Source organism: Trichosurus vulpecula, chromosome 1, assembly GCF_011100635.1.
Source record: "Trichosurus vulpecula isolate mTriVul1 chromosome 1, mTriVul1.pri, whole genome shotgun sequence".
NCBI lineage: Eukaryota > Metazoa > Chordata > Mammalia > Diprotodontia > Phalangeridae > Trichosurus > Trichosurus vulpecula.
In genome coordinates, this window is record NC_050573.1 from 441,492,829 (window position 1) to 441,516,470 (window position 23,642).

The following is a 23,642-nucleotide window of genomic DNA, read 5'->3' on the forward strand; positions in this document are numbered from 1 at the left end:
CTCACATTTAGTTTGATTCGAGAAGTGTGAATTATTTTAAAGGCTTTTTTTGGGGGCAGAGAAACTAACTTCTTCAAAGACTTTGGTAAGAGACTTTACATAAGTCTCAGAAAACTTTTTAAAGTCTAAATGTTTCTCTAGTATCAATCTCTTGCTTTTAAATAGCCTGCTGAGTTTTGCTGAGTAGATAATTCTGGGTTTATGGCTCAGGCTTCTTAATTTTGTCCATGTTGAATTCCATTTTTTCCCCCATTGTCCCTTGTTTTCCTTGAAAAGTCTACTGTTTTCCCGGTTACTGTTCCTTGGTAAGTATATATTTTTCTTCTAGCAGACTGAAGTATTTCTTTCCTTATTGTTGTAATTTTGTAGTTTAATTATAATGTATTGAGGAAGTTGAACCTAGGCCTTAGCCTCTAAATGTCAGAGCAAAGGAAACTCTCTCAGGGGTTCTCAACTTTTTTTTTTTCCTGTCACAGACTCCTCTGGCAGAGTAGTAAAGCCTATGAAACCTTTCTCAGAATATTTTGAAATGCATTAAATAAGATACACAGCATTGCAAAGTAAACTAATTATATTGAAATAAAGATGCATTTTTTCCCATCCACATTCATAGGCCCTCTAAAATCTATCCATGGTACCTTTAATGGCTGAGGGAACCCAGTCAAGTATCTCTGAAAAAGTCCAAGTCACTTCAGGACTCTCTCTGGGTATGAGGGGCCTCGGCATACATGCTCCAAAGAGAACTTAAACCATCTCAAATAGCAAGACTAGGGCACCTAAAGCAGTGTGGATGAATGGGTGAGATAAGGGAGAATGAATATCATGCCAATAACATGCCTGGAATGTCTGTAGGCTATTGTCTGGGACAAGGCTCCAGGTGAAGTTCAGCCTAACCACCACCTTATTCTTTCTTAGTCATTAGGTCTGAAAATCTTAAGACAGTCATCTTCTTCGCGTCTGAGTCAGTGAGGGCCCACACTGACTCCATGCTGAGTTACTATACAACCTCAGCAGGTGGCTGACACTTATCAACAGGTCATTCCACATCCTGTGGCATGCAAATTCCCATCATGTACTTTTCTTATCCCTGTGCTTCAAAGAAAATGTCTGTTGAAGTAGTACCAAGGAGTAACCATCTAGGTACTATCCTTCTTATCCACTTTAGCTTTACCTCTCCACAGTTCTCATCCTCCTCTGTTCTCCTACTCCATTGTAGCCTCTGGATCCTTCCTATATTATTAAACTAAGTTATCTCAGATTTTATCTTTAAATTTTTTTCCCATTTTTCTTGAAACCTGGCTTTTCTGAGAATACAATGTATCCTTGGCTATTCTCTCCACTAGCATCAACTATGCTTTTCTCCTTGGCCTCCAAGCTCCAGACCAGGAAGAAGAGTAAACATACTCTTACAACCCCATTCCCACTTTCAGACTCTCCCTTTGCTTGATCCAATAATCTCTCTTTTGGGTTCATTCTATCTTCATCACTCAGTTCAACTCCTTGTCACAGTCATCTATTGGCCTTCAGGTTACTCCTCCTCCTTTCTCAGGGAGTTCAGTATCTGGTTCACAGTTTTCCTCTCTACCTTCTCCTCTCCCCCATCCCCACCATCTCTGTCCCTTTCTCTCTATCCTGTCTACTGAACATCCCATAGCCCTCTCAAACTTAATACACCCAAAATAGAACTCATTTTATTTTATTTTCCCTTCTCCAAACATTTTTGTTGGTGGCATCACCAAGTTCACAACCAGGTTAACAATCTTGAAGTCATAATCACTGACTTTTCTCTTCCCCTTCCCTTCCCTTTCCCACATCCGAACAAATGTTACAGGCTGTGGACCTTGCACCTACAACTTCTCTTGTATCTGTTCCCTTTTCTCCACTTATACTGCCTGTGCCTTTGATATAAGTTATTACAATAACCTAACTGGCCTCCTGGCTTCCAGTCTCTCCCCTTCCCCAATCCATGCTTGACATATGTGCAAAACCGGTATTCTCAAAACAAAGATCTGACCAGGTTTCTCTGCTCAAGGTTCTTCAGTGACTTCCTAACATCTCTAGGGTAAAATATAAACTACTGAGGAGGACATTTACAGCCTTCCACAATTTAGTTCCTATTTACCTTTCCAGTTTTATTTCATGTTATTCCCCTTCACTCACCATCTGTTCTACTTAAACTGGTCTACTAGTTGTTCCCCATATACAACATGCACAAATAATCTTCTAGGACTGGAATATAACCCTCTTTCATCTCTGACTAGGAGAAACTCTTGCATCCTTTAACGTACTACTTTTTACTTTCCAGAATATCAATAATAGGCCTTTCCTGATTTCTCCACCCTCACCCCAGTTATTAGCACTCTCATCCTCCTGAATGTTAATTTACGTATATATTTTCTATTTATTTACTTGTAATCATGTTTTTGGGGCAGTTAGGTGGCCCAGTGGATAGAATACTAGGCCTGGAGTCAGGAAGACTCATCTTCCTGGGTTCAAATCCAGACTCAGAAACTTACTAGCTTTGTGACCCTGGGCAAATCACTTCACTTTATTTGCCTCAGTTTCTTCATCTGTCAAATGAACTGGAGAAGGAAATGGCAACCCGTTCCAGTATCTTTGCCAAGAAAATCTCAAATGGGATCACAAAGAGTCAGACACGACTGAACAACAATAGTGTCATACCCCCGTTCCCTCATCCAGTAAAATGTGAGCTCCTTGAGGGCAGGAACTATTTGATTTCTGTCTCTGGGCCCTCAGGACTAGTGCAGGGCCCAAGGGTAAGCACTTAATAATGTCTGTTGAGTTGAAATTGACAGTGTGCATTTTGTTTACAGATCATGGATTCTTTTGGTCACTCCTAGGCATTCAAAAACTATTTTCTAGAGTGCAGCGTTTAATTTCTTTTGTTTATCTAAGATTGCTGGACTGTCAGTAATATGGAGATCGTTACATGATTGATCTTCAACATCTGTCACTTGAATCTGAAAATTTTCTGATTCTTTATATAATCTGGTGATTTCGTTCTGAACTGTATTTCTAGATGCTAGGTTTTACAATGGATAGAGTGCTTGCCCTGGAGTCAGGAAGATAGGAGTTCCAATCTGGCCTTAGATACTTAACAGCCATGTGGCCCCATATAAATCACCTAATCTTTGTCTGCCTCAGTTACATCATCTTTAAAATGAGGATAATAACATCTACTTCTGTTGTGAAGATAAAATGAGATTCTGTTGTTGTTCAGTTGTGTCTGATGCTTCCTGACTCCACGGATGCCATGCACGCCAGGTCCTTTGTAAAGTGCTTGGCAAATCTTATAGCAATATATAAGTGTGAGCTCTTCTTTACGATGATGATGTGCAGTTCTGCTCTGCTGTAAGAAGTCTGCTGTTGGTAGATATAACAGAATTTTTATCTAAGCTTTTCTATTATATTCTCCACATTGTTAACTTTCTTCATTATTTCCTCTTGGTTTTTTAAAAACACCTTTTAATTCCAGCTTAAATTTTTTTTCCTATGATTTCTTTAAGTTCTTAAATAAAAAGTATTTTGGAGTTAGTCTTTTTTTTTTAAAAAAACTGAGCTGTATTGAGAGAAAAAGGAGGAACAAAGGAGGAAAGGATTATAGCTAGGGGAGGATGGGACAAGGAGAAGCATGAGTTGCTCAATTCTCATTTGGCTTTTCTTTCTACTAAAAGGAATGACTTTTGTAATGGAAATGATGGAATAAAAATGGCTAATAGAGAGCTGCAATCCAGACAGGTATGGACCACCAAATTGATTAAGGTCCCTTGGTACAGATCAACTATATCCCTCAGCTACTAAAAGACCTGGCAAGTGTGACTGCCCTTCTGGAGAGATGCTAGCTTCCACTACTTCAGGTGGTTTTTAAGCAGAGGTTTGAGTGATCGCTTGTCAGATATGTTATAGTAAGGATTCCTTTCAGGTATGGTTTGGAAAAGATGGATGCCCTTCTAATTCTAAATTCTGTGATTTTACTTCCAATTTTCTTATCATTGTTAATTTCTGCTTAATTTCTTTAAAGTGTTATTCATTCATTTGAGAATTGTGGGGATATCTTTCTTTTATAAAAATCATTCAACAAGCATTAAGTATCTATTATATGCCAAGGGTTGGGGAACAAACACAAAAATGAAACAATCCCAGCATTCAAAGTATTTTTATTCTATCAGAGGAGACAACATAAAACGTTAATAACAAAAGAAAGAGAATAGAAAAATGTATACAAATAACATATCAAGACACTATGATTTCAGTGGTATGGGAACTCCCAGTGTGGGTCCTCCCTCTGATGCAGATTGCAATAGGCATACATGTATACTATTTTATGAGTTAGATATAGTTGAAGGCCTCTTAATGATAAAGCAATTTGATCTTACACAGTGAAAAAATTCTCAGGACAAATGCTTTTTAGGATCTCTCCAACTGGATTGCTTTTTGTATTTTAAGTTTTAGTGGCACTGTAGTTTTGTTTTGTTTTAAATCATATTGGTACCTAGCTTTCTATTTAGTTGATTTTTATTATTGTTGTGCAGTGGGTTTGGGGGCTATATTTTCTTCTCTTTGGTCTCTTAGTTTATTTTAAGAGGTATTTTTAAAAATTCAATTTTGTTTTATTTTCAGTTCCAAAATCTCTCCTCCTGCCCTCCCCTTCTCAACCAATTGAGAAGACAAAAAGAAAAAAAGAACCTATTACAAATATGTATAGACATGCAAAATAAATTTCACTAGCCATGTTCCAAAAAAAGAAAGAAATAGAAGAAAATATGCTTTAATTTATACTCTTAAGTCCATCAGTTCTCTATGTGGAGGTGGATATCTTTCAATATGAGTCACTGGAATTACAGCTGGTCATTAAGTTAATCAGAGTGACTATGTCTTTCAAAATCACTTATGTTTACAACACTATTATTCTGCATCAATTCATTCAAGTCTCCCTAGGTTCTTCTAAAACCATCCCTTTCATCATTTCTTACAAGATAATGGCATTCTATCACATTCATACACCACACCTTGTTTAGCCCTTCCCTGACTCATGGGCACCCCCAGTTTCCAATGTGGTTTTAATGTACTTTTTGGTCAAAGTTACATGTGACACTCACCCATTTCAGACAAACTAAAAGTAAATTCTGAAGGACATAATATTTCATAATGACTTTAGTAGTTAGAAATCAAGAATAGAGAATTCCTTTCCCTTCTTCAAGTATCTTCTTATTTGAAATATTTTGCTAAGGAAAAAAAGCAGCCAGGTCCTGATTGGTGCAATTAATGAATGCAGTGGAATGGTTACATTATTCAAATTCATACTGCCTATTTCCAATGGGCTGGTACCATTACCATATTTACACAATTATTACTTCAAATGATACGAATTGAAATATATACCATCACTTCACAGGATTTGTTATTCACATTCACTGGGATCTAGCTGTAATTTGAAATGGAAAGAACTATGTCATATACCTATAGGAAGTTTCCTTGACTTTGCTGTGGGAACATTTTTTTTCTGTCTTTGATCTTTACTTACCAACATACTCATTGAGCCTACTGCGATGGGTTTATCCTTCAGTTCTGGATTATCTCTCATTTCTACAGCTGCATAGAAAGCATCCATGTCAATGTGTACTATAGTGCAGTGCAGGTTACGGCTCTGTTCCAACTCCATTGCAAACTTGTCAACCTTAATGGAAAAAAAGGGTGAAAACTTTAAATACATATTTTGATACTGAAAAATGCCAGCACTACCATTTTGTTTACTTTTAGTATAAAAGTGTCAAATATGAGTCTACAGAAAAAGAATATCAATAAGATATAGTCAATAACCAGAAAGGGCAATATCATGTTGCACCCTAAACTGCTCATGCAGTCTCTATTACTTGTCTACTTTATTCTTTTTAAAATTAAATTAAATTTTTATTTTATTTAGTTCCAAATTCTTATTTTCCTTATTTCCTCATTTTTCCTATTTTTCCTTATTTTCCAAATTTTTATTTTATTTAGTTCTGAATTCTCTCCTTCCCTCCACCCCTTTCCTCATCACTGTATAAGGCAATGCCTTTCACTATGCCCATTATATATATGAAGTCACACAGAACATACATTTGCATTATTCATGTTCTGAAAAAAGTACCCTTTATTCTTCTGAAAAAACAAAAAGACTTCCTTGCCAAAATTAAAAAAAAAAACAACATGTTCCTTCTATCAAATGTGTGTAATGTATCAACATTACTTACAATTGATGGATACTGAATATTTGTAGTTGGTTTTAAACCTGCATACTTAGAGTTATGCAGGATAGAAGCTGAAGAGATTATTGATCATATGTGATTGCTATAAAAGGTATATAGCATTGCCACAACAGTGCTAGAATAAACAGCTGCATAAACAATGTCCAATACTGATTCAGCAGTTGAGTCAAAATTCAGGATAACTTCCAAGAATAGACCGAGGATCATGTTATAAGCTAGTTTGGCAGTTTAATAATGAGCAGTGACTGAGGTAAAGAGGAAGTGAAATTGAGGTAGTACCATTCCACTCCCTCAATATTCCCATTTCAGTATGGATAATCAACACAAACTGTAAAGTTTGGCTGAGAAAATAGAAAGTGAATGCAAGATGAGACCATAAATTGAACTGCAGTGCCATTTTCTACTTGATAGCTAAATTCCCACTCCTGAAAAAGACATGTTCAAAGTTCTTAATAAGCAAGGGAAAAAAGATGATGGAATATTGTATGTACTGACTTTATGTCAGAGTTGATGTGTTGATTAATTTTACTGAGCTCCTTTTTTCCCCTTCTTTTTGATATTTTTTGTTACAATGGTGACTTACTAGACAGGAGAAAGAGAAGGAAAAGACTCAGAAATGAAAGGGATATATATCCCTTTATAACAAAACGTATCAAGAAAAAATTTTACATGGCAGAAAATCATTCTTAACAGGATTAATTTGTTAAGAAGGAGGTAAAAAATTGCTTTCATATACTTCAACACAAGGAATTAGTTCACTTAATTAGAGTCTGGTCTATTAGAAACATTATGACAATACTAAGAATGAAAAGAGAAAATGATCCCCTTTACAATTATGTTTCTAATGAAGTTTAGAACAAGACATAGCAGCAGGCAGTCTAATTGTGATGTGCAAAGAATTAGTTTCTATCAACAATAGTAGCAAGAACTATATCCAAGACTACAGAATGTTCCAGAAAATACAATTTTCAAAAAATAAGATTTTATTGAAATACAAAGATGGTTGAAACTAAGAGCCTTCTTTCCTTGACAGTTATGTAAATGGTAAAGAGGTCTCAGACTTTAAGACCTTCAATTAAAATGATTAACTTAAAAACTATAGGCAGAAATATAAGGAAAATGAATAGTATTAAGCTTAGAATTTATGAATATTACTATTTCAAAAGGGAAACAAGTTAATGACAAATTCTACCCAGGTCTTCTTTTATATAACAATTTCATTTTAGCCAAAATGGTGATCAATCAAAATGCGGAAATTCAAATCATGAACATTTGTGCTTTTGGATTTAACAAAATATTACAGCTGATAGTAAAGGAAAAAAAAGAGTTGAGTGCAAGGGAGAAATCAGACCTTCCTGTACCTCAATTTTTAAAGTCTACAAAATAATGAAATTAAACTAGCTTTCCAAAGTCCTTCTGGGCTCTAAAATTCTGATAATGCTTTCCTTTCCAAGGCTAACTTCCATCTACTTTGTGTTTATCTTGTATCTAGGTACTTATATATAATACACATATGTATACACATATACATATACACTTTTTATATATAGTCTCAGCCCACTACAATATAAAATATAAGCTAGAATATAAGCTCTTGAAGGACAGGGACTGTTTTCTGCTTTTTTTCTTTTTTTGATAATCCCAGGACTAAGCACTGTGGCTGGCACATAGTAAGTGCTTAATAAATGACAGTTAATTGATTCATTGGTTGATTTTCCCTAACTCCCTAGAAATGAGATCTTCCCAGGGAAAATTTTACAAACAGATAAATCATTGTGCATGGTGACCTAAGAAAGATATATCCCAGCAAAGATATATCCCAAATCACATCTTTTGCTTTATAGATAAGGTTAAAAAAAAGTTCTGTATTCAAATAGCACCTTTGTTCAAAAAGGTAGAAATATCCAGCTGCCAAGAAACAAGTAACAGTCTCTGCCTCTAGGTTTTTAGGACAGATCTGACCAGGCTGTGCCACACCACTAGACAAAAGGATAATTCTTTGAGAAAAGTTTTGAAGATGAGGACCAAATTTCTTTGCATTGCATCAAGACTTGCATAGCAGGTCTGTTGAATGCAGGATGAATGTTAGGTAGGAGATAAGCAAGACACTAAGGAAGATCACTAAATAAATAGGAATTATTCTCTATGGAATCCCTCATTCAACAGAATTCACCTAGAATTTATGGGGAAAGAAATTTTGGATCAGGTCCCTTTGTCAGGTAGAGAAGCTCCAGAATGTGGGAAAAAAAGAAAATAGCTTTCACTCTAGTAGCAAATACCATTTCATAAAATAGAAGAAACTCTCAACTTAAAATTAGGCAATGCAATCTAAATGCAGGAAAACTGCTAACAGAGAAAAAGAAGGTACTCAATTAATCTTTAGACATATGAAAAGGCATAAACATTTGTTTAAGCAGTGTCCTTTAATTCTTCATGGCATTCATTCATTCATTGCTAAATTATAACATTTCTATAAGGGACAACCAATTAGTTTAAAAACAACTACTATGTAATGTGTCATAGGGGCAGTTAGGTGACACAGTGTTTACAGGGCAGGGCCTGGAGCCAGAAAGACTCACCTTTCTGAGTTCAAATCTGGCCTTGGACACTTACTAGCTGTGTGATCCTGGGCAAGTCACTTAACTGTTTTTCTCAGTTCTCTCATCTGTAAAATGAGCTGGAGAAGGAAATGGAAAATGATTCCAGTGGTATCTCTGCCAAGAAAACTCCAAATGGGGTCACAAAGAATTGGACAGGACTGAAAATGACTGAACAAAAAATGTGGCATAGGGACAAAATAGAAAAATATCAGTCTATAGATATATAGGCTTGGTAATTCATATGTACTTATCTAGACCAGTTCCTGCTAAAATCCCAAAACCTCTCCAAGACATAGAAGTGATACAAAAAGGCTACGCCAATGGAGCATAAACTTTGGAAATCCTGGAAAGATTTCAAGTAAAGGAAGAACTAGTTTATGTAAATTTGCAAAGACTACCAAGTTAATACATTGTTGGCCATAGGGACTCATTAAACCACCTAGATTAAGGGTGTGGAAGGGTTGTGAGCTGTATCATTGTGCTGATAAACAATAAGAAATTATTAAAACTGGGTTACTTTTTACAAAAACAATGACTCTTCATCACAAACTGCTGACAAGGAAGGAATGCAACCCTTTCTTTGAAACTATGTTGAAAAGATGATTTGAAAATCAATGATTACAAAGAATTTAAAAGTAATACTTTTTAAGTTCATTTAAAAACGTAAAAGTATTTTTTAAAGCTCAATAACAGAAAAGTGAAACTCTCATAAAAATAATCTGGAAGTTAATAAATCTGGGAGCTTAATAAAAATGTTCTGAAAAGGGTTGGGAACCTATAATAGCACCTAACTTCTGTCTTGATCATTATGATGACAAATAACTTTGCTTGGGAACTTGGCCTGGGCAAGTCTGCTCTTGCAATACTCTCGGTAGGGCCAGCTTGATGAGTGTGTGATTGAAAGTTCTTTCCTTAACTGCTTACCAATGGGTTTTTTGTTTCTGCTTCTTTCCTGCCACTAGTTTCCCAAAGGGAAGGAAAATGATAAACATAAATTAAAGCACAGACTCACAAGACACAAACCCAAAAGGAAATTAGGTAAAGTCAAAAACAAATTTTGCCAAGTTTAATAAAAAATGCAATTATGACCCATAATATTAAGACCATAATTTTTTTGGAAGGACACTTCCCTTCAGTCAGATAAATATATCTTCATTATGACATTAGTGAATGTGGGAAATAGTAGAGACAATTTTAGAAACTAATTTAAAAAAAGACTTTGTGCTGATTTTTAGACTACATTTGGCAAGGATATAGTCATTAGAAAAAAATGGTATCAGCCTGGATTACCAGTCTTTTGGAGATAGCTCTAGGCTGGCACATAAACCAGAATCTTGTCACAAAGCACATCATGTTGTAAGAAATGGAGGGAGCAGTTTTGTTTCCACAAAGTCGAAAATATCCCTCTTCCCAGCCCCACCCCACCCCTGCACCCCCCACCTCCAGCTTTAGCAGAATGTAAGTCAGGTGACTGATTAGGTCTCTGGTCGGGTGAAAGGTTAGAGGCTTGTACACATGCTTAAACGAGCCATTTGAGGAGTGCATGACATAGGCAGTCATGGGGTTGCATCTGACCAATGAAGAGCCTGGAGGGAGATTTGAAGTGGGGGTTAATAAAAGGACTGGGGTCTGAGTCCTTGTACTTTCTCCTGTACTCTGTTCAGGGAATGTACCCGTTTATTCAGGAGGAATAAATGTAAGATATAATTAAAACCTTCTTGGCCTTCCAACAAGTATTGTTTATTCCCAGACAACGTTAAGTATGTTTCTAACAATGTCTTCTTTCATTACAAAAGCATATACTATAGTTTCTTCCCACCCACACACAAAAGCAATACCCTCTCTTTAGAATTAGAATTGGATGGCACCTCAGATCTCCCTTCTTTGTCAAACCAAGGAAATTTATCTGTGAGAAAAAGCATATGGCATAATTATAGCTGATACTCTTAGTTTTATTCTGATACAAATTGATTTAAAAAAAATAACAACTGTGGATACAATAATGATAGAGTAAATCCTTTGTTACCCTTTCCCTGTATCTATTAGTGAAGAAAAACATGGTATCATATAATTTCTTATTTCTATAACACCCTCTTCCCAGTTTCTCAGTATTAAAATCTCAATCCTTCAAAATCTAACCCAGATACTGTGTCCCCATGAAGCCTTTCCTGATCCCATAAGCCAGAAGAGATATCTCCCTCTTCTGAACTCTCAACCATTTTGTTTTATATCTGGCCATTCACAAGATAGAGAGAAAAATGGGATGGAAGGCTGTACAGATTGTATGATAGTCTTTTCTTTTTCTTTGTCCCAAGGAATGGTTCAATCTGGGCAGAGGGGAGTGGATGTGGAGAATGACTTTGATGCAAAAACAACATAAAAATTAACAAAACATTTTTTTTAAAAGGAAATAAATCGTTTTTCCTTCTCTTTTGGTACTTATCACATTCTAACTTGCATTATAGTTATTTATGTGACTATCTCATCCTCCCTACTAGATACTGCAAACTTTAATGGCAGGAACTGTGTCTTACTCATCTTTGTATCCCCCAAAGCAGCCAGCACAAGTAGGCACTCAGTAAATATTTATGCAATGAATAAATGGATAGATAGAAGAATGAAATGAGCAGAAAGAAGTTAAATAGAGAGCAAATAAGAATTTACAAATGGAAGCATTAAAACTAGATTTAAAAAAGAAAAAAGGAGCTGTGGTGAAACTTCTGAGAAGGCAGCCCTTTAAGAAGAAAAAATACATAAAACAAATATACAACTGTTTTCATGTGGCTTCTCAATTTTCCTAAAAATATGATGCTAGATAAAGTTTCAGTGACTAAAAGCAACTGACTGATATTAAAACCAAATGTGTATATATATATATATATATACATATACATATATACATATATAGTATACGTATGTACATGTACAATGTATTAATCTAGAAAACAGAAGCGTGAGACATGATTGTCAGATGAAGGAAGGGGGTGTGGTACTTGAAAAATCTTAATGCTGAATCATTTTCTGGAAAGGAAAATGATAATAAGTAAAAGCTAAATTTAAAAGCCTGTCCAATAGGAAAAATCCCATTCTCTTATTCACATATTACACTGAGAGATCTCTTCTGTGTATGTAACTATAGTGGAAGTGAGTCTTAATAGTTGCCAAAAGGAAACCTTCTCAAATTTCACTTCCCTCTCTGATTCAGACATTCCATTTTCCTGTATCTCTAATTATTATTCACCCATATCTGAACTCTCATTTCTCTATATCTAACAGTTCTACAGTACTGCTTTTATACACTCTACTGAAATCCTATTAATGCTTTTTTTCCTTCCATTTCTCCATTAAAATTTTACTTTTGAAACAGACTAAGAGTTCTGTTCCAACTACCTAATATGTGTCAGCCTAGTATGTTACAAGTAAAAGAGAAATTCACTAATTTTAAACATCAGATTTCCATAGCACAATATAATGTGTCATACAGATTTTGTTTTTACTTAAATTTCTTCCCAATCTCTTAGATAAAATAACTCTAAATTACTAAAGAAATAGAAATATACTGTGTATCATTTCCTTGACAGGTTCTATCTATACATGGTAAGTAAAGTGGACTACAGCAAGGAGCTCCCTTCATGACTGATACTTCAAATCAACCTTTCTTTCCTTAAAATTTTTGATGTTTTTTTCAATTACAATTATCTCTAACTCCCATCTCCCCAAATTGAAATAAGGAGAAAAAAACAAAACCTTTGAAACAAATATACATATTCAAGCAAAGCAAATTCCCAAATTTGCCAGGCATCATTCTGCATCTTGAGCTCATCACTTCTGTCAGGCAGTGAATAACATGCTTCATCACTGGTCTTCTTTAACTGTGGTTAGTCATTGCACTAATCAAAGTCCTTAACTCTTTTGCTTGTCTTTACAATGCTGTTATTGTATACATTGTTCTGCCGGTTCTGTTCACTTCACTGCATCAGTTTATAAAGTCTTCCCAGGTCATAAAGTCTTCTTAAACTATCCTTTTCATTATGTCTTATGGCATAATAGTATTCTATTACATTCAAATACCAGCTATTCTCTGAATGATAGGCACTGCCTTAAGTTTCCAGTTCTTTGCAACCACAAAAAGGGGTGCTATTAAATATTTTTGCACATATGGACCCTTTTCCTCTTAGTTAAGAAAACATTATTTTATTTTATCAAGTATCAACCATTCATTTTCCCCTTCTGCCCCTCACGGGAAAAATAAAGATAGAAACATAGAACACCTATACCACATAAGCATAATTAAGCAAAAACATCTTCCCATACTGGTCACAACCAAAAATGAATTATATTTTCTGTCTATTAGCTCATTTTCTCTTTGTCATGAGGTGGGTAGTGTTATTCTTTTTCAGTACATTGAAATCACAGTTGATAATTTAGTTGATAAGAGTTCTTAAGACTTCACTCTACATCAGTACATACAAGTCTTTCCAAGTCTCCCCGAAACAATCTTTTTCTTCATCTCTTATGGCAAGATAGTATTTCATCATATTCATATACCATAATTTGTTTAGTCATTCTCCAGCTGATGGGCATCTCCTTAGTTTCCAGGGTTTTTTTTTTTTACCACTACAAAAAGAGCTACTATAAATAATTTTGTACAAATAGGGCCATTTCCTCTTTCTTTGATATCTTTTGGTTATAGGCCTAGCAGTGGTATTGTTGCATCAAAGTTACTATTTGGTAAGTTTTTATGCATAATTATAAATTGTTTTCCAGAAGGGTTATACCAACAGTGTATCTATGTGCCTGCTTTCCCATAGCCCCACCAACATTCACTACTTTCTTTTTTGTCATCTTTTCCTGTTTGATGGGTGTAATATACCTCAGAATTGCCTGTATTTCTCCAATTAGTAGCAATTTGGAACATATTTTCATATGGTCATAGATTGCCCAGTTTTCTTCCCTTGAGAAATGCATACTCATATCCTAAGATTATTATCCTAAGATCATGGGTTTTGTTCTTATGATTTTGAAGCAGTTCCTTATAAATTTTGGAAATGAGTCTTTTGTCAGAGAAATTTACTGCAAAGGTTTTTTTTTCCCTCAATTGTTTTCTTTTATATCTTAGCTGTATTGTGGGGGTTTTTTGTGTGCGCAAAAACTTTTCAATTAAATGTAATCAAAACTGTCCATTTCATCTTTTGTGATCCTCTCTTATCTCTTACTTGATTACATAAAGTTAAAATAATTAAAAATAAAGGACTGGAGCAAAATCTATAATGCCACAGTTGAACACATTAAGAAAAAAGCAGGGGTAGTAATTATGATCTTAGACAAGGCAAGGCAAAAAATACTTAATTAAAAGGGATAAACAGAAATATGACATCTGCTTCATCTGTTACTACCAGTAGTAACAAATTCAAATATGATGGATCCTTGCTGGCTATATGCTTATTTAGAAAATAAAAAAATTAATATTATCTATGTTATGCTGTATTTTTACTTATTTTCTTAAACATTTGTTTTATTCTGGCAGAGATCCACAAGTTTGACAGCACTCCCATAGACAGTTTAAATTAATTTAAGTATTTACCATATATTCCCTGAATGGCAAAGCATCTAAATATTTAAAGGAAAAACCAAACTGATTACAAAGAGAAATAGTAAAGCTATAACAGTGGGGGAACTCACCATACCCCCTTTTAGCCTTAGGTAAATTTAACCAAAAAATAAAAAGAAAGAAGTTAAAGACCTGAAAAGAATTTTAGAAAAATGAGATACAATAGACCTCTGGCAATTATGTAATGGGAATGGTAAAAAATATACATATTTCTAAACCATGTGCAACATCTTTAGAAAAGTTGATCATGTATTAGGACATAAAAATCTTACAAATGAATGCAGAAAATCAGAAATATTAAACATATCCTTTGTTGAGCACAATAAAATAAACATTTTATTAAAGAAAAGGCCATTGGAAAAAGTATTGAAAATCAACTGGACACTAACTAAATCTTAAAGAATTGGTGGGTCAAAGACCAAATCACAGAAAAGATAATTTCAAATGAAGTTAATGACAATAATGAGGAAAAACACACTAAATATTTGGGCATGCAGCAAAAACAAATTTATAGCCCTTAGGGGCAAATTTATAGTCCTAAATGTTTTCATTAACAAAAAAGAGAAAGAATAGATCAATGAATTGGGCATGAATTAAAAAAACCCAACGAATTAGGCAACTCACATTAAATCCCAAAATAGAAGTGCTGAAAATCAAGGAAGAAATTTTAAAAATTGAAAAAAAACCCAATGAACTAATAAATAAAGCAAGGAACTAAAAAAAAAAAAGATAATTCATTAGCTATTTTGATTAAAAGAAGAGAAAAACCAAATTGTCATTATAAAAAATTAAAATTTTCAACAAGTGAAGAATAAAGAAAATTATAAACTATTTTCATGACTATATAGCAATAAAACTGACAATTCATATAAAATAAATTATTATTTACAAAATTATAAAATACTCAGATTAACAGAACAAGAATAAGAGAATTTAAATAAAGCCATCTCAGAGGAAAAAAATTAAACAAGACATGTATGAACTCTAAGAGCAAAACTGGACTAGATGATTCACAAGTGAATTTTATAAAACTTTCAAAGAACAATTCATTCCAATATTACATAAACTGTTTGCAAAAATAGCAAAAGAAGGGATCCTACCAAAATCCTTGTATGAAAACAAATATGGTCTACATATATAACCCAGAGAGAATCAAAACAGAAAAAGAAGACTGTAGGTCAATATCTATAGTGAACATTGATGCAAAAATGTTTTTAAAAAATTAACAAGGAGGTGAAAATAAAATATCACAAAGATTATATGCTATGACCATGTTAGATTTAGGCCAGGAATACCGGGGTGGTTTAATATTAGGAAAAGTATAAACTTAATTAACTACATTAATGACAAAAACAACAAAAATCATGACTATTTTAACAGATATAGAAAAACCCTTTGACAAAATGCAAACCCTGTATCTGTTAAAACACACACACACACACACACACACACACACACACACACACAGAGAGAGAGAGATATATAGGAATAAAGAGACCTTTCTTTAACAAAATAAGCACTACAGATCTAAAACCATGAGCCAGCATTATATGTAACAAGGAAAAACCAGAATCCTTTTCCAGTAAAACTGGGGTGAAACAAAGAAGCTCACTGTCATCACTTCTATTTGACAAAGTACTAGAAATACTGACTATCACAATAAGATGAGAAAAAAGAATTGAGAGAATAAGCACAGGAAGGAACAAAATTATCACTTTTTGCAGATATGATGGTGACCTTAAAAGAACAGAGAGAGTCAGCTAAAAATTAATTGAAACAATGAATAATTTTAGCAAAGTTACAAGATATAAAATACACACAAATCATCAGTACTTCTGTATAGTACCAATAAAACTCAGAAAGAAGAGATAGAAAGGAAAATTCTATTTAAAATAATTACAGAATGTTTAAAATACTTAGCGGTCTATATCAGGGTACACAGAAGAACCAAGGAAATACAGGTACAGAAATACAGACCTAATTAATTAGAGAAATATTAACTGCCCATGGTTAGGATGGGCAAAATGACAATACTGCCTAAATTAATTTACTTATTTAATACCATACTACCAAAGAACTACTTTATAGAACTAGAAAATACAATAATGAAAGTCACATGGAAGCACAAAAGATCAAGAATCCCAGGAAAATGGGACAGCTAGGTGGTGCAATGAATAGAGCTCCAGCCCTGGAATCAGGAGGAGCTGGGTTCAAATTCAGCTTCAGACACTTGACACTAGCTGTGTGAAGTTGGGCAAATCACTTAACCCCAATTGCCTTGCCTCTCCCCTCCAAAAAAAAAAAGAATCCCAGAAAAAATAATGAAAAAAGTAGGAATGAAGAGATCCAAGAGATCTCAATTTATACTACAAAGGAATAATTAAAAAAATATATATGGCACAGGTTAAAAAGTAGAGATTAATTGGTGGAAAAGATTAGATACACAACACGCAACAGTAAACAAATCTAGTAGCCTATTGCTTGATAAATACAATAACTCCAGTTACTGGGATAAGAAATATTTGATAAAATCTGCTGAGAAAACTGGAAAGCAATATTGGAAGAAATTAGATTTAGAACAACACCCCTCACCTTATACCAAGATTAGCTGCAAATGAGTACATGACTTAACTATAAAAAGTCACATCATAAACTAGAAAAACACGGAGCAAATTCTTCTTCAGATCTATAGTTAGGGGAAAAGTTATCTTTTTTGATATCTTTGGGGTACAGACCTAATAGTGGTATCACTGGATCAAAGGGTATACACATAAATTATTACCTTTTCACAGTTCTAAACTGCTTTCCAAAGTGGTTAAACCAATTTACAGCTCCACCAACAATGCATGAATGTACCTCTTTTTCCCCAGCCTAACTGCATAATGCCTAATATGTAGTCAGCATGTAATAAATGTTTATTGATTTGACATTTGCCATTTTCATTTTTGGTCATCTTTGCCAATATGATGAAGTGTGAGGTAGAGAACTAACAGCTATTTTAAATATGAATTTCTCTAATTATCAGTGCTTTGAAACATTTTTCATGTGGCCACTAATAGCTTGTGTTTCTTCCTTTGAAAACTACCTATTCATATCCAATGACCATTTATCAATTGGGAAATGGTTATAAATTTGAATCAGTTCTCTGTATATCTTGGAAATGAGACTTTCATCAGAGAATTTTGCTTCAGAGTTCTTTCCTAGGTATCTCTTTCTCACAGATTCTACACTTCTGACATATAGCCCTACTCCATTTGTTTTCAGTTATCTACCATTTACATACTTTCCTTCAGAGAAGCCCAATAATAGAACCAATAATCAACATATATTCTTGCAACTCTCCTTTCAAAAATCAGAAGAAAACCCACACATAATACTTCCAAAATAACAGGCAGTTAACAACCCTATGTTTTGTTTCATAATATAACATGTTTCTAGTTCTTTCATACTGTAAGTTCTTTTAGGAATATAGAATTTGCTATCTATTCAATAGAGGTAATACTAATGCATGTAATACTTTGAAAGAAACAGTTTTAAAACCATTAGCTGAAATAAGGTTACAAAGTAAAAACAACAATAAGGTGTGCAAAAGCCCAAGAATGTTGATTGCATAAAATTTTAAAATAATTATGTCATGGCTAGATTTGGAGTTGGAATACATTATATATAGACTTTGTGACAAATGTATGAGATACTCCATTTTGTATCTGATTTAAGTGATATTAAATTTTCCCAAATTATCTAAATTAATGGTATTTCTATGTTTACAATTGTGACTATTTAGTTTTCACAAAAAGATCAGCCTGTTGTTTACAAAAAGATTGATTTTTTTGCAACCACATGAAAAAAATCCTCCAAATCACCAATAATAAGAAAAATACAAATTAAAACAACTCTTTGTCTCAACCTCACACTCACATAATTGGCAAGCATGACAAAAAAAGAAAAAGGCAATTGTTAGAAGGCATATGAAAGAACAGGCACACTAATGGACTAGTGGTGGAGCTATGAATAGGTCTTTATTATATCCTTTATTAAAAAGCATGTATAATGTAAAAAATTGTATAATTGGAAATTCATGGTTTAATATACAATCATCTTTTTGTGTGTTATTTTTTGTATATGAAAATGTTCATGTTTGTTAGGATTTGTCAAGTTCAGAATAACAAAAAAAAAAGTAAATGGTAAAAAAGGTCAACTTTAACCATAATCAAAATTTGACCCTGTTGTATTTTGTTAAAAATTTATATCTTAATTGACATCATCAACACACTAACCATTTAAAAAATTTTTTTAAATTCACAACCATGAGTACTGAAGAGATTATCATTATTATTATTACTACAAAGGGAAGAGAATAAACTGCAAAGGGAAGGAACCCTTAAAGTAAAACTCTCCCAGCCAGCTTCACATCTGTCATATTGAACTCCTCCCCACTTCCACATATATCACCCAACCTGCTTTCCCCCTCTTACTGTGACTATAGTAATTAAATAAACATTACTGCTGTTGGAAGGACATGACAATCATTTGCTGTACAACTCCATTCACCACCTCTGTGACTTTTTCTAACCAAAAAATTCCTCCCTGGTCACTACCACTCTATATATGTTCTTTCTTCCTAAAAGAATTTAAGTTTCTTAAGGGCAAAAGCTGTCTTACTTTTCATATTTGTACGTGCCTGGACCTGGAACATAGTCAGGACTTAATAAATGCTTTTTTATTCATTCATAATATGGAAGTGCAAGAGGAGTTTTCTCCATCAGGCATGCTTTTCATTTTAGGTGCAGAAGTTCAAGAAGCCAGGCAAAGGGTTTGCTATAATGGAAAGAGTCGCTCAAACAATGAAGAACATGTTATATATTGTGATTTTTAAAAATCCTCAACTCTAGTGCTTATATCACAAGAGACAGATTTTATTACGTAAATTGAAATTTTAATCATTTCATGTTGATGAAAAGGCTTCTCTGTGGATCAGATTTGAAGACAGAATTGCCTGGATGCTTTTCAGCTAAATGAACTCTCTCGAGATACTAATATACCATATAGCCTGCCCCAATTTTCTGCTTCATAATTTAAAGGGCATTAGACAAAAGTCATCTTTTTCAGATAATACTTGAACATACTGCATCATATAATGGCAACAGCAGCAGGAAGGATGTGCTGTTCTTCTCATCTCTTCTCCATCCTCAAAGTACATGCTAACCACTATTAAATACCAACAATTTCATTATTACCTGTAATTGTGCTTTCCAGAGCTGCTGGGTGGTAATTCGAGATTTTTGTTGCATCATATTTTCAATTCGTTGGTTTACTTGCTTTTCTTTTTTGAGCTCATTTTCATAAAATCTAGACCCCTATAACAAAAACAAAAAGCATAGGAAAAATGTTTCCAGAAACTCATTTCATTTCCTCATAATTTATGAGAGACTAAAAATCTCTAAAGATGACCCCTCAATTTTCTTATGTAGCATTACCTTAAAAACAATCTAAAGGAGGTTTTAATTCTCATTTTGTAGAACAATTTATATAATCTATAGATTACTGCTGAATAATGTATATAGCAGGTAAGAATAAGAAGCAGGCTGGTGGCTTATACTTCTATTTTTAGAGCCATTCATTCATTTTGTTTGCTGAACTGAACTTTACTCTGGTGAAGGGATAAATTAAAATATTTTGCTATATCTGGATCTCTGGTATGTTGCAGAAGACTGGGGAAATGCAAAAATTTTCACTAGTCATTTAGATTAGGGCAAAACCCTACTCTATTGAAATATTCTATTCCCAACTATTAGTTTGGGAAAATAGGTAATAAACAGAAATACAATCTATTCATTTGTTCTCTACTGTAGATATAAGTCTAAATTTTGGTGGAAATTATGAAAAAATGTCTATTAAAGAAGCAGGATTAAGACAAACCTAATCTGGTCTGTGTAAGGCAAATGAAGCTTAGTTCAGCTACATATATCTTGTCATTAACACTCAATATACATCCTTTGCCACTTCCTTGGAGAAGGAAAGAGAAGGGAATAACCATGTATACAGTATCTACTATATGCCAGGCACTGGACTAATTAAATGCTTTTTTTTTTTTACAACTATTATCTCATTTGATTCTTACAGCAAACCTGAGTGATAGGTGCTGTTATTATTCCCATTTTACAGATGAAGAAAATGAGCCACCAAGAGGTCAAGTGACATGTCCAGGGTCACATAGCTGGTAACTGTCTGAGGCTTCCAGATTCTAGGCCTGGTGCGCTATCTACTGCACCACCAGCTACCTCTAAAAGAAGAAGAAAAGGCAGTTACTGAAAAAACAAAAGGGTCAGGTGGGGTGGGGTTAGGGGTGGAAATGTAGAGGATGTAAGAAAAGAAAATTGTGTTAGAGTATCAGGAACTCCTGAGAGAGTGAAGGAAACCCAGGGAATCAAGGAGCTTCAGAAGATAACAGAAATTAACACCTATGACAGTGGTCTTCAACATCGATTTAGAAGAAGGATCTGATATGATGGTAGCTGTACTATTAGAATCCATTGACTGACAAAATACATAATGCAGTATTAATTTTCAATGAATCTGTTTTATTAATTGAATTTAATACACTTAACATACACATATGTATATGAGGTATTTATTCAACCTGTGGAAGGTATGTTTACTTATTATGCCAAGTCACCAGAACAATTCTGGTTGGAGCTAAATGTAATGGGAACAAAGTTGTATTTGAAGTCCTATTATCTGAATTTGAATTCTGGCTCTGCCACTGACTACCTGTGTGACCTTGAGCAAGTCACTCACAACCTCTGTGGGCCTTAGTTCCTTCTTCTTTAAATAAGACAACAGGATCCCTAGTGTCCCTTCCAGCTCTAAACCTATGCTCCTATGATACAAAAATGACAATGCTTCTTATGCATTGTCTAGGTTTGATAGAACTCCTTATAATAATGTTAAAGCCCCCAGGGGTCCTCACCTTAAAGTCTGGGGATCAATGACCAAGGAAAAAATTAGGATTAGAACTCAACTTTGCAATCGAGATCCAGAGACATTGCTCTGTAAACCTTTGAGATTTAATTTGTTACTTCTGAACTTTTTCTATTTGTTTATTTCCAAATATGATCTTATATAGTTGCTTACCATAAAAATTGTTAGAAAACATAAAAGAATGTTGTGTTTAAGGGACATTGGGCAAAGAGACAGAGATCACAGCCAGATCTGCAACAGGGCTGGATAAGCCCAACCACAAGTTAGAAATACACACTGGTAATAATGAGGATGAAGCAAATGAACTGAGCAATCCCTAGAGACAAGAATAAGTAATTTGGTGACTTATCTAGGATCGAAAGACCTAAGAATTATAAACCTATGCAAAGAATATGTCTCAACAAAGAGAGATGCATTACTCTCTTAAGCACTTAGCACAGTGCCTGGCAGATAGTAGGCACTTAATAAATGTTTATTGATTGAAGAGTCTGTATATGTGGGTCCCCATCTCTAATGGTTATTTGGGCAAAAAAAAAGTTAATTAAACATCAAAAACTGCTACAACTGTCTTGTCTTAGTCCTCCAATTTTCTCATGCACTACCCAGCACCAATATTCTTTGACTCCTAATCATTATTAAATAATTTGTTGTTGCCATATTTCTTGTTAGTCCCATAATTCCTACCCTGTTTTTGCTTGGTCCTTTCATCTATGACAGCATTATGAATGACTACAGCTGTGTGTCTGCTGATGGTCCTGACACTGAAATTGCTGTCACTATCTACTCTTCCCTCACTTCTTTCTCTCTCTCTCTCTCTCTCTCTCTCTCTCTCTCTCTCTCTCTCTCTCTCCCCCCCCCCCACCCCAACCCAGTCCCAGAGGTTCTCCTGTTGTTCCCATGAGCACGTTTTGACAGATTTACTATCCCTACATAATCTTTAAAGTTGACTGACAGTTGGGTATGGTAGCCTAAGCACTGTAGCTCTTGTTGCTGGGGAGGCTGAGACTAATGGATCGCTTGAGTTTTGGGAATATTGAGGGGCGGTAGGGCTAACACCTATTGTGTGTATGCTCTATGCCTGCACCAATATGGTGAGCCCCCAGGAGCAGATAACTACCAGGCTACCTAATGAGGGTCTGACTGGCCTAGGTTGGAAAAACAGAGCAGGTTAAAACTTCCTTGACGATCAATACTGGGATGGGACTTGTGAGTCCTGATCTCACTCTGGATGTGATAGGGAGATTCAGCACCAAAATAAACAAATAAAATAAAATAAAATTTGATTGCTTTCTTATATCACCTACACAACCTAGCACAGCGCAGCTAAGTTCAAAGATGTTCACAATCCACTCCTTCCTTTGCTAGTGTTCACCAATATCTCCACAGCACCACTGGATAATTAATGACCCTACCCACAGATGGATATCAATAAACCCTTTACTAAACTATGTTATCAACATAAAATGACTGCAAATTATTGTAGAATTTAGGGAGCAAAAGATGCAGATCAATAGGGATGGGAGTAAACCATGACTTACTTAACAATCAAAATCTGTTGATTAAAACCACCAAAAATTAATAATGAAATAAGCATTCCATTCAGTTTGATCCTTTATATGCTCAGTACTACATCAGATACAGGAAGAATAATAACTTAGAGAAGAAATTAAACTACTTTAAAACATAATTGAAGTTAACTTCTTATTTTTAAAATGAGAGTAAAAATTTAATCATTGTTTTAGAAATAACAATTTACCTCTATTTAAGAAATTAATGAAGAGAAACAAAAACATACCTTGGTGGCTTCCATGATAATTTTATTTATTTTCTCTTTATCTAATCCTTCCATTCCTGCTTTGTTATCATTGAGTCCCATTCTAAGAAGAAGCCCATCTTTGTCATTGTTATTCTCTTTTGTACTGTCCATTGTGAAAATTTTTAGATGTTAATCACCTGAAAAAGGATAAAAATTAAGCACTACTTTTTAAAAGGAAATCATCAATGCAGTGGGAAAAACAATGCCCTGAAAATCAGGTAAACAGCATTCTTTTCTCATCTCTACCAATGACTCATTGGGTGAATTTGGCCAAATCACTTCTTTCTTTAGGCCTCAATCTCCTTACCTACAAAATGAGAGGGTTGGACTAGATGATCCCTAAAGCCTCTTTCAGCTGACAGAATATG

The 23,642-nt window shown here is 34.3% G+C and overlaps 1 protein-coding gene across 1 annotated transcript in view; it reads right to left on the reverse strand.

The window, feature by feature from the left end:
* The window catches only part of POLK (DNA polymerase kappa), a 55,840-nt gene extending 32,429 nt beyond the window's left edge, over positions 1–23,411 (reverse strand). Inside the window, exons 1-3 of the mRNA XM_036763314.1 lie at positions 23,254–23,411; positions 19,715–19,834; positions 5,546–5,698 (exon numbers count right to left, since the gene is read on the reverse strand). Of these exons, the coding sequence (XP_036619209.1) occupies positions 5,546–5,698; positions 19,715–19,834; positions 23,254–23,385 (405 nt within the window). The 5' untranslated portion in view covers positions 23,386–23,411. The remainder of the gene's footprint in view (positions 1–5,545; positions 5,699–19,714; positions 19,835–23,253) is intronic.
* Between the last annotated feature and the right edge of the window lie 231 nt (positions 23,412–23,642).